The sequence below is a fragment of the Centruroides vittatus genome, unplaced genomic scaffold (genome assembly GCF_030686945.1).
Source record: "Centruroides vittatus isolate TY-2023 unplaced genomic scaffold, ASM3068694v2 contig_986, whole genome shotgun sequence".
NCBI classification, from domain to species: domain Eukaryota; kingdom Metazoa; phylum Arthropoda; class Arachnida; order Scorpiones; family Buthidae; genus Centruroides; species Centruroides vittatus.
The window spans coordinates 935,087-948,418 of NW_027122655.1; the positions used below are offsets into that span (position 1 = coordinate 935,087).

Here is a 13,332-nt window from a genome sequence, read left to right on the forward strand (position 1 = left end):
TTCAATTTCTACAAATTGCAATAAAATCGGTTTTCTCTCGAAGGCGTCCAAAGACTCGAGTGGCCACCCACCAAATCTTTCTGAAATTTGCATTGGTGGATTCCACTTTCGACCTCGACCCTCCGTAAAGTGCTTAGATATTCGAGTCGACGTCCGCGTTAAACGTAAATAAATTAATAGTTGACCTACGGGTCGCCGCGTCGATCTCGAACGACACGAGGAAGAAATTTGCAGGCAAAGCGAGTCCGGCGACGTGCAGGGGCCGGTCGAAACGAAAATCGCTGGAAACTTCCATTTTATCCTTTAATTCGGAAGATACGGGTCGGGTATCGAAATCGCGAATCCGCCGGAAACGTTGGCGGCTATTGGGAAGCGCGACGCGACGCGCCAAACCGACCTACGATAAATCGACTGCTACCGTGGCTGAGCCTCGGATTTCTTTACAGTTCGGCATAATTTTTGCGGGCGACAAAGAGAAACCCGGAGGAAAGGAACAGAACGTTACCCGCAGGTCAGAAGGCCAGGACTCGAACCTGGAGTAGAATGTAAGAAAGGACTTTAACAAACTCTCGACCGATCCGGAACGTCCCGCTTCGGAAGCGGACGTTTCTACCTGTGGTATCGTCATTCTGGGAGTGTTCGAAACCACCTTTGTGACTCACCAGTGAGTCACGGCGGTAGTTTCTCGTTAATGGTTTATATTACCGAACTAACTACGATTTTTGACGACAAAAGTCGACGGGCGCTGGTGGCGCGCGGAAGGCCAGATCGACGTGGAACGAATAAAGGGTAAAAGAACCCTCGTTTTACCCCGGAGCTAAAGTCGGCCACCTGCAAACGCTAATTCCTGAAATAAGAAAAAATGCGGAGAAGTTCGCCGGTAAGGGGCGAGGCGAATTCCGAAAATAACCAATGGCGCGCGAGGGATCGAAGAGACGTCACAGACCGTCGGCCGTCGGCCCTCGTTTCGCGGAAAGACGACCGTCCGAGGTTACGTCGTATCGAAGAGGGTAATTCTCGGTAAACGGAGTACGAATAAAAGAAAAGGGGATTAGGAAGATCCGACCCGAAAATCGATAACGCGCGCGGCGTCGGCGTTAACGTAAAATCCCTTCCGACGGCCACGCTTCTATTTAAACGGCGCGTCGAATCGGATTTAATTACGTAATTCGGACTGGTCCTGGGTTTAAGTAATTACGTAATTCGGACAGCCGTAATTTACGTGATAATAAGAATCGGTCCGAACCCGAAAGCTCATTTTTCCGTCGCTCTACCCGGCGGTCTTCGTTCCGTCGGTTTGCGTGGCGCGACGGAAAGGTGCGAAATAAAGAGGTTGTCGCTTCGTTCGAAGCCAAGGAGATGTATTCGGTTTCTACTTTAGCACTCGAATAAAGACTTTTCTTTCACCCGACGTCGGAGACATTCGTTTCCTGGCTAGGAATGCCAGCCGGAAACAAGATATATCGCGAGCGCACAAAATTTACCGCCACTTTCCGTCGATTTTAGAAAATCGGAAACTGTTTCGTTTTTCTTTTCGTATTTATCGGAAGTAAAGTGGCCCTAACAAAACGTCCAGACCCCAGAGACGATAAAGCCAAAGGCGGCGGGAACCCACTCTTCTCCGTTCTTAGAAAAATTATAAATGGTGGAAAATAGTTATCGGCGCACCGCCTCTGGATCTCTACGTTACGCCGAGGTTTTATTTTCCTTCCGCGTACTTACGTCGGCGCCAGTCGGCGCTGGTCGACTGAGTGAGGAGTCCACGGACCCACCCCACACCGTCCGAAGAAAAAGGAAGAAAAGAAACTGGAAAATTTCCCAGAAATCTTTTTCTAATTAAAATTAAGTTTTTTCTTTATATTGTGTAGTGTCTTCTGTATATATATATATATATATATATACTAGTTACGAATTAGCGGTGGTATAAGGTAAGAATTTTTGTCCCTACGACTCGGTTCCCCTGGAGATTAAATCCCCAGTTTGCACTAACGGCCACGTCCAGGCCAACGTCGGAGGCCTCTACGGGCGGAAGAACCGCAGTTTTTTTCTGGCGCCGGTCGACGTTCCGACAAAATCTCATTTTTTCGCATCCAACTTCCGGTATGACTCGGTCCGAAAATTAAAACCAGAGTTTCCGGGTCTTCGTTTCCGTTTTCCCAAGCTCTTGTTCGGGACCGACCCGGTATAGGTGGCTAGGTCTCCCGCGATTCCCGCAATCGTGGCTTTACTCTTTTCGTTTAAGAGGGAGTCCCGCTTTTTCGTCTTAAAGGCTAACACAAGTCGGATATTTGCCGATAGAAAAACTCCTCTCTGCGTATTTAGGTAGAAATTTAACGTTTAGTAGCCGGGAAAAAAGTTTGTAGCCTAATGACGACGGGAGTTTCGTTGCGTTAAATTAAAACGTGGTTTAGAAAGAAAAGAGAAAATTCACACGGGAGAAGGAAAATCCGTATTATGGATAACGCGCACATTTGTTTCTCGGAGTTAAAATAAGAAAAGAACGAAAGGAATAGTCATTTAGTAAAACAGCCGGCGGGAGAAGAGTCAGTAAATAAAGGCATTTCTTCCGGAAAAATTCGTTGCGCGCCTCCTGAAGTCTATTTCCGTTATTACCACACTTTAATCGTCAGCCTTTTAAACATTTGTAAAGGAAGCGTGGCACCCGGCTTTTAATTTAATGTAGATCCGCCGGGTCCGGGTTCTCGACCGCGACCTGTCCCTTTCTCCTCTCCGGCACGGGCCCGGAAGACGCGGGTCGCGGTCCGGTTAGACCGCATTCCCCCGTCTCGCCGCCGACGGTCGAGGCTACCCCCACCGGACCTCCCCCTCCAACTCCCAATTTCTTTGTTTGTCGGCTTTAAAAGGAACGTCCTCCCACCGATCTTTCCCGAAATTAGTTAATCGCTCCGCTGGAAACACGCATTCAGGAGAAAAACGGGAAGGGGGACGGAAGAATTCCGGAAATAGAAAGACGCGCCAACTAGCAGAAATTCGTTTCCCACTTTCTAGTCATAATCGCTGGCCACTTTCCGACTCCGAAATAGAACGGTGACGTGGGTGGCGGCGCGGGCAAAAGCTTCTTTCCGCTTTCAGGGGCGTGACCACTCGTCGTCCTCTTTTTTTGCCGAAACTCGTTTTCTATTCGTCCGCCGGTTTTATTCGCCAGTTCCTTTCTTTCGGACGGCCCGGGCCTACTTTACGCGGAAATTAATAAATGCCCGAACCGTGGACCGCCGTTTCCGATAAGTTGCCGGGCGCCGCGGGCTCGGCCGTGGGAACGGGATTTTTTCCCGATCCCGCTGGGGATCCCTTAGCGGGGTCTATCCCTTAAGGGATAAACTGGGGATCCCTTAGCGGTTTCTACTCGTATAAAATTAACGTAATTTTAGTAACAAATAGAATTTTTACCATTGCGTTTTATTAATAAAGAAACGTTCTACGTACTGTACTCCGTTTGTTCAAAAAAGAAAAACGCGACGGGATAAAGAGGCCCGCTAACGAGAAAAAAGGTCCAAGTGGCGGGTGACGGATAGACTACGTAACCCGAGTTCTCGTCTAAAGTTCCTCCGTCGTCCCGGAAAGATAACGTTTCGGACTCGGACTTGGGTAATTTTAAACGATAAGTGATCCGGTTTTGACCGACGATTTATCGTCTCGAGGTAGAAAAGGCTTTGTAAGGAAAGGGCTTTCCTTTTTTCTAGCCAAGATGGTAAAAAATGTTTGGAAAGAGCGGGAGACCGACTCTCCGGAATAGTCGCGCTTCCGACGCCAAGGCGCATCGGCGGATTCCACCGAAACCACACGAACGGAACAAAGAGTGGCAACTTTTACCATATTTGTAGGTCGGAGCGTCAGAAAGACGAAACTCGAAGTCCGGGGGACTAAAGTCGACGTTTTAAATTCGACTCTTCCGTAAACCATGTTGGTAACGAAAACGTCCTCTGCCGATAATTCTAGCGGTCCTTTTTATCTATCGTCGATTTACTTTCCGTGAATTTTCGGAAGCTATTTACATTTTAATAAGGTTTTTGCATTAAAAGATTTGGGAACGCGAAAGTTATAAAGAATTAATTAGCCTAATACAAAGTTTATTCCCGCTGATAAACGCGTTTGCAGCAGTGGCGTAGCTGGGGGAGGGGTGCGATAGGTGTGGTCTGCACCGGGCCCCTGGAAAGCGATAGGCCCATGGGGGCTCCAAAATCACAGGAAAAAAGACCCGAAAAATTTTTCACGATAATCAGAACAAAGCAAAATTTGGCATTTGGCTGCTCGAGCTGCTGAGGCCCCTATTACACAAGAAAACTAGAAACTCAACTGTAATCTAGTTATACACTATATAAACCACTACACAAAAATATTTTAATCTGTTTACGTAAGCAAAACAAAAAAAATACTTAACGCGTCATTCATCAAACGAAAGAAATTGAACGTCTAAACGCAATGTTTTTAACGGAATAAATAAATTCGAAAGCTAAAATTTACAGAAAAATTACTTGTTTTTGTTTGGACGTTCCCGATCACCATTACGGAAAAAAGACACCCCTGCCGAAAAACTTTTTTCGGGGCCCACAAATCTGGTTCTGCACCGGGCCTGGAGAACCCTAGCTACGCCACTGGTTTGCCGTAATAGTAAGGAATAAAAACACTAATTAGGAACGTTAGGCAACGAAATCGGGGCTACTCGACTGAAGAAATACGTTACTCCGCATCCAATCTTCAGAGAAACTTAAAAATGTCGACATTTTCGGATTTTGCCGGCCGGTTTAACGAGTTTCGATGCTACGAAGAATGATGGCTCGGACAATCGCAGCCCACGCCATTAAAGTTGGAAGATTTCTTGATTTTACTTTTTGCGCCCGGTATTACTGGCAAAATCGCGCGTCGCGGATTTCCGTCCGTACGTCGGCGTCCGGGCTAAGCTACTCGACTGTATTTTTGCAGCAATAAATATTATTATTATTATTGTTATTATAAAATATCCTTAATAAATTAATTATAAATTAATAATCACTAATTAAAATAAATTGTCGCCCATCGAAATACGCCGTTTTTACCACTAGAGAAAAATAAATGTTTCCGACTCTTATTATTGTAATGTAAAAAGTCTAAAAGTCAAAAAGGATTGAAATGTTGGATATAATTAACGGCCTTTCTTCTAATAACATTGATATTCCGGTCTTTACGGAATCTCCGACTCGTATTTATAATGACCAGGTTATAGTACGGAGCAAATGGAACAACGGCCAAAGATGCGGGGAAGAACAGTTGTGTATTTCGGGAAAAATTTGGTCCATCAAACGAATCGTCAAGTGATTTATACTAATGATTATATCGACGTTTTGACTATCGTACACGATTCTCGTCTAACTATTAATAATGCGTAAATGTCCGATAATTAATTATAGAGACACTTTTCTCGAGTTTAAAAAAATACTTCGTTACTTTTACAGTAAACATTCTTGAGTACGTAAGGATCTGTATTTAATTTTATAGTACGTTACCGCCCGCAGCGCGGGGCGACGGGGCTCTCTATACTACGATATTTGTTTGGGTTTTTCGAAATATGCAATACGATTAAAAGAAAACGAGTGGTGGAAGACCAAGTGGTGGAACGAGACCAAGACGAAATGGAAATTGTTGACGAATCGGCAAAACCCACTTCTCTTAAAGATGCATCGGACAGGCATCAAAGCCTAGATTAAATCTTATTAGCCGACTGCCGACCCGAGCTACCGGACGCCATTTAAGTAGGCTACTGTTCGGAGCACAGATTAGAACCGTGGCCAGAGTTTGCACGTGGTTTAATGACCAGACAGTTGTTTGTTTTTTAAAATTACGTTTTCGATTAGTTCGCATGTAATTTTTCAATTTAAGGTAAGAAAATTTATTTGTGATCGAATTATATTAAACTTTTTATGCCAAAACGTCTTATAAGTATGGAAAGTGAAGTACGGAATCACTCGATGACGGATTTATACTTTACATTATTTTTCTTATTCTGTACGAAATTGTGTAAATAAAATAATTAAAAATACTAACTTTGGTTTGCATTTTTTATAGGGATTCGCCGTAAATTTAGAATAATTAATTTTTTATTTACATTATATTAAAATTTTACAATTACATTAGACGTGGAGATTGATATGAAGTGTTGTGAAGTATTTTGTCGGGAAAAGTGACTACTGCCAGTTTTTATTTTAATACGGAATTCTGTATTTCACTTTCTATACTTATAAAACGTTTTTATCATAAAATATTTAATACGATTCGATTATAAGTAAATCTTTTAAATCTTAAATTGAAATTTTAAACCGTGAATTAATCGAAGACCGTTTAATGATTTTCGGTACGCCATACGATTTTTTGAATATTAAGCAAAAATACTTAGATTATGTAAATATTCCACCGTTATACACGATCTTTTTCGCTAGCAAAATTAAGTCGTAATTCTCCGAAAGTTTCATTTAATCTTGTATTGATGTTTATAATAATACGTGAATAATTTAATCTATAAGATTTAAGCACCGCGTAATAAAATAAATTTCGAATGATTCATTTTTGTTGTTGTTTTGATGAAAATATCCGATTTCGAATAAACGCGTCGAGTTACATTTATTTGTTGCATTTCTATACATTTCATACGGAAATGTTTACCGATTTTAATTTTTCACTTTAATTTGTGTTGGTTTGGGCTCCTAATGTGCGATAAGAAAACACGTAATTTTTTGAGTCGAAACACTTATATTTACTCGTAAACAGTTAGTTTTACTGTAGCTTGTTTTGTCACCTGTCCAGACGTAAACTGTTTAATTAAAGTGTGTATAGATTTTTTGGACACCCTGTATATACACGAACCTAAAATTGTTACGGTATATTGATATATATTACCGGGCGAAATTTGTTTGCTAGTCCAACGCTATACAAAGTTCTAAATAAATGTAAAACGCAACAATTTTTAATTAACTTAATTTAAAATATATGCTCTCCACCTCAAATTAGTAGTGGCTTGCCCCTATACTGTACACCATACTTTTTCGTTAGCAATGGATCCTTACCGGTCATCTATCTAACTCCTTTGGGGGGGGTAATTTTTGAATTGAAATAATATGACTTCTGGTTTGCATTGGAAGTTTATATATAATTAATCAGGGTCTTCTGTCCTTTAGCTTTCTATATCTTGTCTTGAAATTCATTTATGTAACACCATACTCGAGATTAGGGAAAGACAGCCAGACAGGCCTTCAATTTGTAAAAATTATAGACCTATAAATTTCCACTGTCGTATGCCTGCCCGAATAGACATTCGGGCATACGACAGTGGATATTTATAGGTCTATAATTTTTACAAATTGAAGCCCAAAAATTGACCAGATAGAATATGAGAATGAAAAATCGTTAGCTCCAAGCGACAAATCTCACTATAGTCTAATACTTGGCGAATATACAGGGTGCCTAGGAAAGTTTCTTTAACCATAAAATTCTTGCGAACGGAGAGAGCTACAGCTATGCAAGTGAGGTAACGGTACAGTAACGCGATTATGCCCGACTTAATGCAAACGATAGCAGCGCGCCTAGTGGCAAAATTTGGAAGATAGGCAGTGCAAAACGAAAACAGATAGAGCAAACTTCTCAATTAGAAAGTTTTAGAGCATCAATTAATTAGTACGAAACGACATGTGGTTCACACGAATAAGATAAATTGTTGCCTGTAAACCCAAAAGTGTCCGAAAGCGATGCACGCCATTTTGTGTGACGTTTGAAAGGAATAGCCATAGGTATGAAGAAATACACACAATTTATTGCATAAAATACGTACTTATGTCAATACAGTTTGATAACATCACACAAAAACAATGGAAAGGCAAACTGTCACACAGTGATAACAAGTTTTCGAACATACTCGACATTAACTTGTTATCACTGTGTGACAGTTTGCCTTTCCATTGTTTTTTGTGTGATGTTATCAAACTGTATTGACATAAGTACCTATTTTATGCAATAAATTGTGCGTATTTTGGGCCGATTTGTTTGGGAAAGGTTTGGGCCGTTTTCTCTGCGGAATTCGGAATCGAATTCGGACGGTCGAAAAACCCCAGGAATTTTTCGGGAATGGTCCGTCCGCATATATTGGACCCTGTTCTTAGGTCACCCGTTATGGATCTGGCCCTGAATCCATAATGGACCTGCTAACAATTTTTCTCTTAGTGTTCACAGGACGGAAAGTGTTTTAAAAAAGCAGTGGCGGCGAATATTCCATATCTAGCAATTTTTCTTAGCGACGCGGTATTTGTTTTTAACTCTTTCCGCCCTGTGGGCACTAAGAGGGCCTCTTTTAGTAGGCCCATTATGGGTTCGGCCAGGCCCACAATGGGGCGACCGGGTGGTGAGGGACGGGGCCCGACATATCCGAACGGACCACCCCCGAAAAATTCCTGGAGATTATTCGACCCGTTCGGATTCGATCCCTGATCCCCAGAGCGGTAGGCTGCCACATTGACCGCTCGGCCATCCGGCCGTTCGCGACGCGGTATAGGCCACTAACAGTGGTGATATTCGAAATAGTTAACAAAGGGTTCGCTAGCAGAAAATTTTTACTTGACAACCACCGACAAACAAAATGGAAGTTTTGGCTAGAAATAAATACAATACCTTTTCTTGCGATATATCTAATAATCAGTGGTCGAGATTGAAACGGTCGAGAGAGATCGCACCAAGACATAGTCCCCGACCTTGCTCACAATCTACATTTAAATGCTCGGTGCGAACGGGGTATAAGGCTCTAGTTTAGTAGTATTACAGAGTATAATACGTATATTTTAATATATTTAAAAAAAAAAACCACTGAGAAATGTTCCGTGTGTTTAACAAGGTTCGGAAAACTGAAAATTTTAACAACGGGTTCTGCCGAACCTGTGCGAACCCGCTGAATATTACCACTGGCCACTAGGGTTGTTTTAATAGTGAACACAGATAACGCTCGCCGCTCGAAATTAGTCAGTCTGATCAAATCTTTTGGTTGATCAAAAACGAAACACAAAACCTTGAAAACAGTCTTTGAGAATTTATTCGAAAACAAGCGAGACGAAAATCGCCGTTTAGAGATATATCTTTCAATATAGGCAATAAATGAAATCCGAATAAAATGAGTTTTCTTAAACAAAATGACTATTCTCGAGTGTTTGCTATTACGAAACCCGAAAGAAACTTGGTGGAACTAATAATGAAAGTTTCAATTCATTAAAAGAAACCCGTTCACCGAGAGAAGATAATTTGAAAATTCTTATGTTCATTCCTACGGTTCCCGGTCATAGCGTATCGATCAATATCAAAATATGATGTCGAAAATTGCTTTCACAACGTTTTTAAAGAGATTCGCGCATTAATGATTTTGTCTGAATTATCGAAACGATTCTATTTTATTCTCTCGGAAACATCTTTTACATTCTTCATCTTGGTCATTACTCCGTATAGAAATGGCGAGAAATACAAAATAAAAACACTATCGCATTTGAAAAGAAGCAGTTTTCCGCCGACGTTACCTTAAAAGCCAAGATATCGACAGTGGAAAGAAAAACACAATATTAATCACGATAAAATGCATTTTATTTTTAATTAAATTTTAAAATTACTTACCTTTCGACGACATATTAATAATAATTAAAGTATCATTAATAATTCGATGGAAACGAATTATCGAAATGGGTGAATCAAACTCTTTTTTTAAAATTTTTTAAACACCTCGTATTATTATTAATTCTAAAGATTTAAAAATATGTATATTTTATTATGATTTTAAATGTTTTAAACATTTGGAAGAAAGATATAATTCAAAAAATTTTTTAAATTTGGCTACTTTTGGGAGATCTTCGACCGTGAAAAACTAAGGTCATCCGATAGTTGGTTAACGAAGTATCGGATGACCGTAGTCTCGACGACGAGTTTTATATTCGTTCACGTGTAAGTGAGAAGGAATTATACCTTAATTAATAGATACAGAACCGTAACGAGAATCATGACCAAGAGAGGTATACCGGACAGATGGGAAAGGTACACCCCTTTCGGTAACGTGATCGGACAGACTCGATTTATCGCATTTAAAGTGCCTCTGAAGGAAAGTCTGTGTAGAGGATTGCCCGCGACGATGAGATTTACGCCGTCCAATCTAATTTCGTCCGTCGACGAACTAGGAATGGTAATCGACCTGACCAACACCCGCAGGTACTATAATTCGGCCGAAATCACCGACTGCGGAGTGGCCTATCTGAAGATTTTTTGCGAGGGGAGGGTGGTTCCCGATCGAAACGTAGTCGAGAAGTTCTTCGAGGCCGTCGAGAACTTTTTAAGGAATAACGACAAAGGTCTGATAGGAGTCCATTGTACGCACGGCGTCAACAGAACCGGGTATTTGATCTGTAAATACATGGTCGACAAATTACGGTACGACGCCAAAGACGCCATCCGCGAGTTTAATAAAGCTCGGGGTCACGACATCGAAAGGGTGGCTTACATAAACCATTTGTGCAGAATGGAAAACGACGAGTCCGACGGAAAAGACTACGAAACTTGGAGCGAAAGTGGCGGTTGGCCAGCGGAGAGAAGAGAGTGCCATTCCGACTTTGAAGGTGGAAAAAATTACGCTACAAACGCAACGAATTACGGCAGAAATTACACCAGAGATTATTGTTACGGAGAGAATTCTCGGCATCACGATTTTAATTCTAGAGAAAGAAGGCAACGTATTGAAAGTAGTCGATTCGATTATTGGTACGGGCCACCTTCGAATGACGAAGGGTGCCAAGGGCGGAGGAACTCGGGCCGCAAGCGTTCCAGGACTCATTCGAGAAATCACCAACGATTCGACCGAGATTCTAATTATCGGTCGCTGGACGACTTCCACGCCAACAGTCAACGTGTTTACAACAGAACTTTTTATTAAATTCCCATGCGTACTTGCGTAAATTCCTTCGAAGATTTGTGAATAAATTCGAAAAAAATTTAATTTTTAAAGTAAAATGTGTTACACCTTAAAATTAGTTTATCATCAATTATAAAAAAAAAATAATGTCTTTCAATTAAAACGTGTCTATTATTATTGTAAATATATAAAAGTACGAAGTTTCGTCTCTGATATATTTAATAATTATTCTTTTTCGAAAATGTCGAAGCCCGTGCCTATTCGATTTGTGGTTCGAATAAACTTATCACCGTGCATCTTCATTTTGGAGGTAGAAGTTACCGGTTTTGTCAACTCGAATGGTAGTTGGTAACGCTCTCGGCATCTGATCGGCCGCGTGTCTAACACCCGACTGCCAGTTTCCATAGAAAGTCCTCCCGGAAGTCACTCCATTGTAATATTGCTCGAGTGTTGACACCTTATTCCATCCATCCAATCCGACCGTCTCGTAATATGTTAACAATACGGTAATTTATACGAATAGAATGTTAAACAGATTGAACATTTATGAGAAATATCAAAAATCTTAACCGTCCTTAGAAAGACCGAATACAGTCAAACCTGTTTTTATGCGGGGGATAGGAACTGCATAAAAGAAAATGCATTAAAAAAAATCGCGCGAAACTTCACGAGTGGCTATAAAAAAATAGTTTTCTCAACACAATTAAAAAAATATTTTTTTATGCGGTGAATAGGGACCGCATAAAAAAGTCTCACGTAGAAAATAACTCGAAACCGTACGAAATAACTAGGAATTGCTTTTTTAACTCCTTGGGCCTTTTTCTGCAACACCTAATGGGGAAAAAAATCCTCTAAGAATTTTAATTTTTATATTAATTAATTATTTCCACTTAAATACGAATTTAACATTAAAAAGTTAAAAATAATCGTTAAATAATGATTTTATTTGATAAATATAGCTGCAGGAAGTGTTATTTCATTTAACAAGGCGTGAAATTTCACACCTGCAGTCTAAAGCTAGAGGGGAGCTAACTTACCGCATCTGTTCAAATCTATATATATAAAAACGAATGTATGTCTGTCCTTCATGCATTACCACACTATTTATCCGATTGCCATGAAACTTTGGGAAGTTGTTTAATACACTCCCGCGAAGGTTTGTGGCATATGTGAAGACCACTATTTCCCCCCTTTCAAAAATATATTTATATATGGATTAAGGCTTTCATGTCCAACAGATGGCGCTAACTTCTGACAACCTAAGTTGGCTTTTCTGTGAGGCATTATGCTTTTCTGTTAGAATGGACTAAAGCAGATCATTTTCTATCTATCTATATAAATAAAATATAACGTTTGTTTGTTCCTACCGATTCCTTTTGAATTTTGACACAACGTTGCATTCGAATACGCAAGTGTTTGTATATAATATACACGTCTAAATTCCCCCTACTGGGGAGAGATGGACGGGATTAAGGCTTACCGTGAAGAACTCGGCTTCTATTATACTATTTTGCATGCGGTTTTTTGCATTTTTAATTGCGTTTTAATAGGTTACGTCAACAGAATATACACTAAAAAGAGATTTTTCGATATTCCTCAGCGGGAAAGGGACAAGATTAAGGCTTACTGTGAAGAACGCTGCTTCTATTTATACTATTTTGCATGCGGTTTTTTGCGTTTTTAATTGCGTTTTAATAGGTTACGTCAACAGAATATACACTAAAAAGGGATTTTTCGATATTCCCCAGCGGGGAAGAGGGACAGGATTAAGGCTTACCGTGAAGAACTTGGCTTCTATTATACTATTTTAGATGCGGTTTTTTGCGTTTTTAATTGCATTTTAATAGGTTACGTCATCAGAATATACACTAAAAATGGATTTTTCGATATTTCCCTTCGGGGAGAGGGACAGGATTAAGACTCACTGTGAAGAACTCGACTTTTATTATACTATTTTAGATGCGTGTTTGATTGCGTTTTAATAGGGTACGTCAAGAGAATGTACACTAAGAAGGGATTTTTTGAAATTTCCCCCACGGGGGAGGCGTTATACATTTATAATAGATACATTTTGAGCCACAGCAACGCGTGGCCGGGTCTGCTAGTATAACATAATATTTATGGTTTTTATGCTATTAAAATAAGAGGGGACCGAAATAAACGTATGAGAAAAAAATTTTACTGAATAAAAAATGAAAAAAAACTGCTGATGTCATAGAAAACAACCAATAGAGTTTTTAAAAATTTTACAGGAGTCAATTATGTTCCAATTTGATTGAAATTTTCATATACCGCACAAAACAAATCGCACAGAAAAAGACCGCACAAAAACAGGTTTGACTGTATATGATAATTCATAATAATAGTAAAATGTCTATATTCGCTTAGTGCAGCGGTCCCATCCTTTTTTCACTTGG

At 40.2% G+C, this 13,332-nt stretch overlaps 1 protein-coding gene across 1 annotated transcript; it reads left to right on the forward strand.

Annotated features, from left to right (window-relative positions):
- Nucleotides 1–9,892: 9,892 nt before the first annotated feature.
- Nucleotides 9,893–11,128, forward strand: LOC136985984 (RNA/RNP complex-1-interacting phosphatase homolog). Its single transcript, XM_067283409.1, has one exon. It carries the CDS (start codon nucleotides 10,013–10,015, stop codon nucleotides 10,934–10,936), a length of 924 nt encoding a protein of 307 aa, XP_067139510.1. The 5' UTR covers nucleotides 9,893–10,012; the 3' UTR covers nucleotides 10,937–11,128.
- The last annotated feature ends 2,204 nt before the right edge of the window (nucleotides 11,129–13,332 follow it).

Coding starts and splice junctions, on each gene's coding strand:
- LOC136985984 (XM_067283409.1), top strand. CDS start 10,013: ATGACCAAGAGAGGTATACCGGACAGATGGGAAAGGTACACCCCTTTC.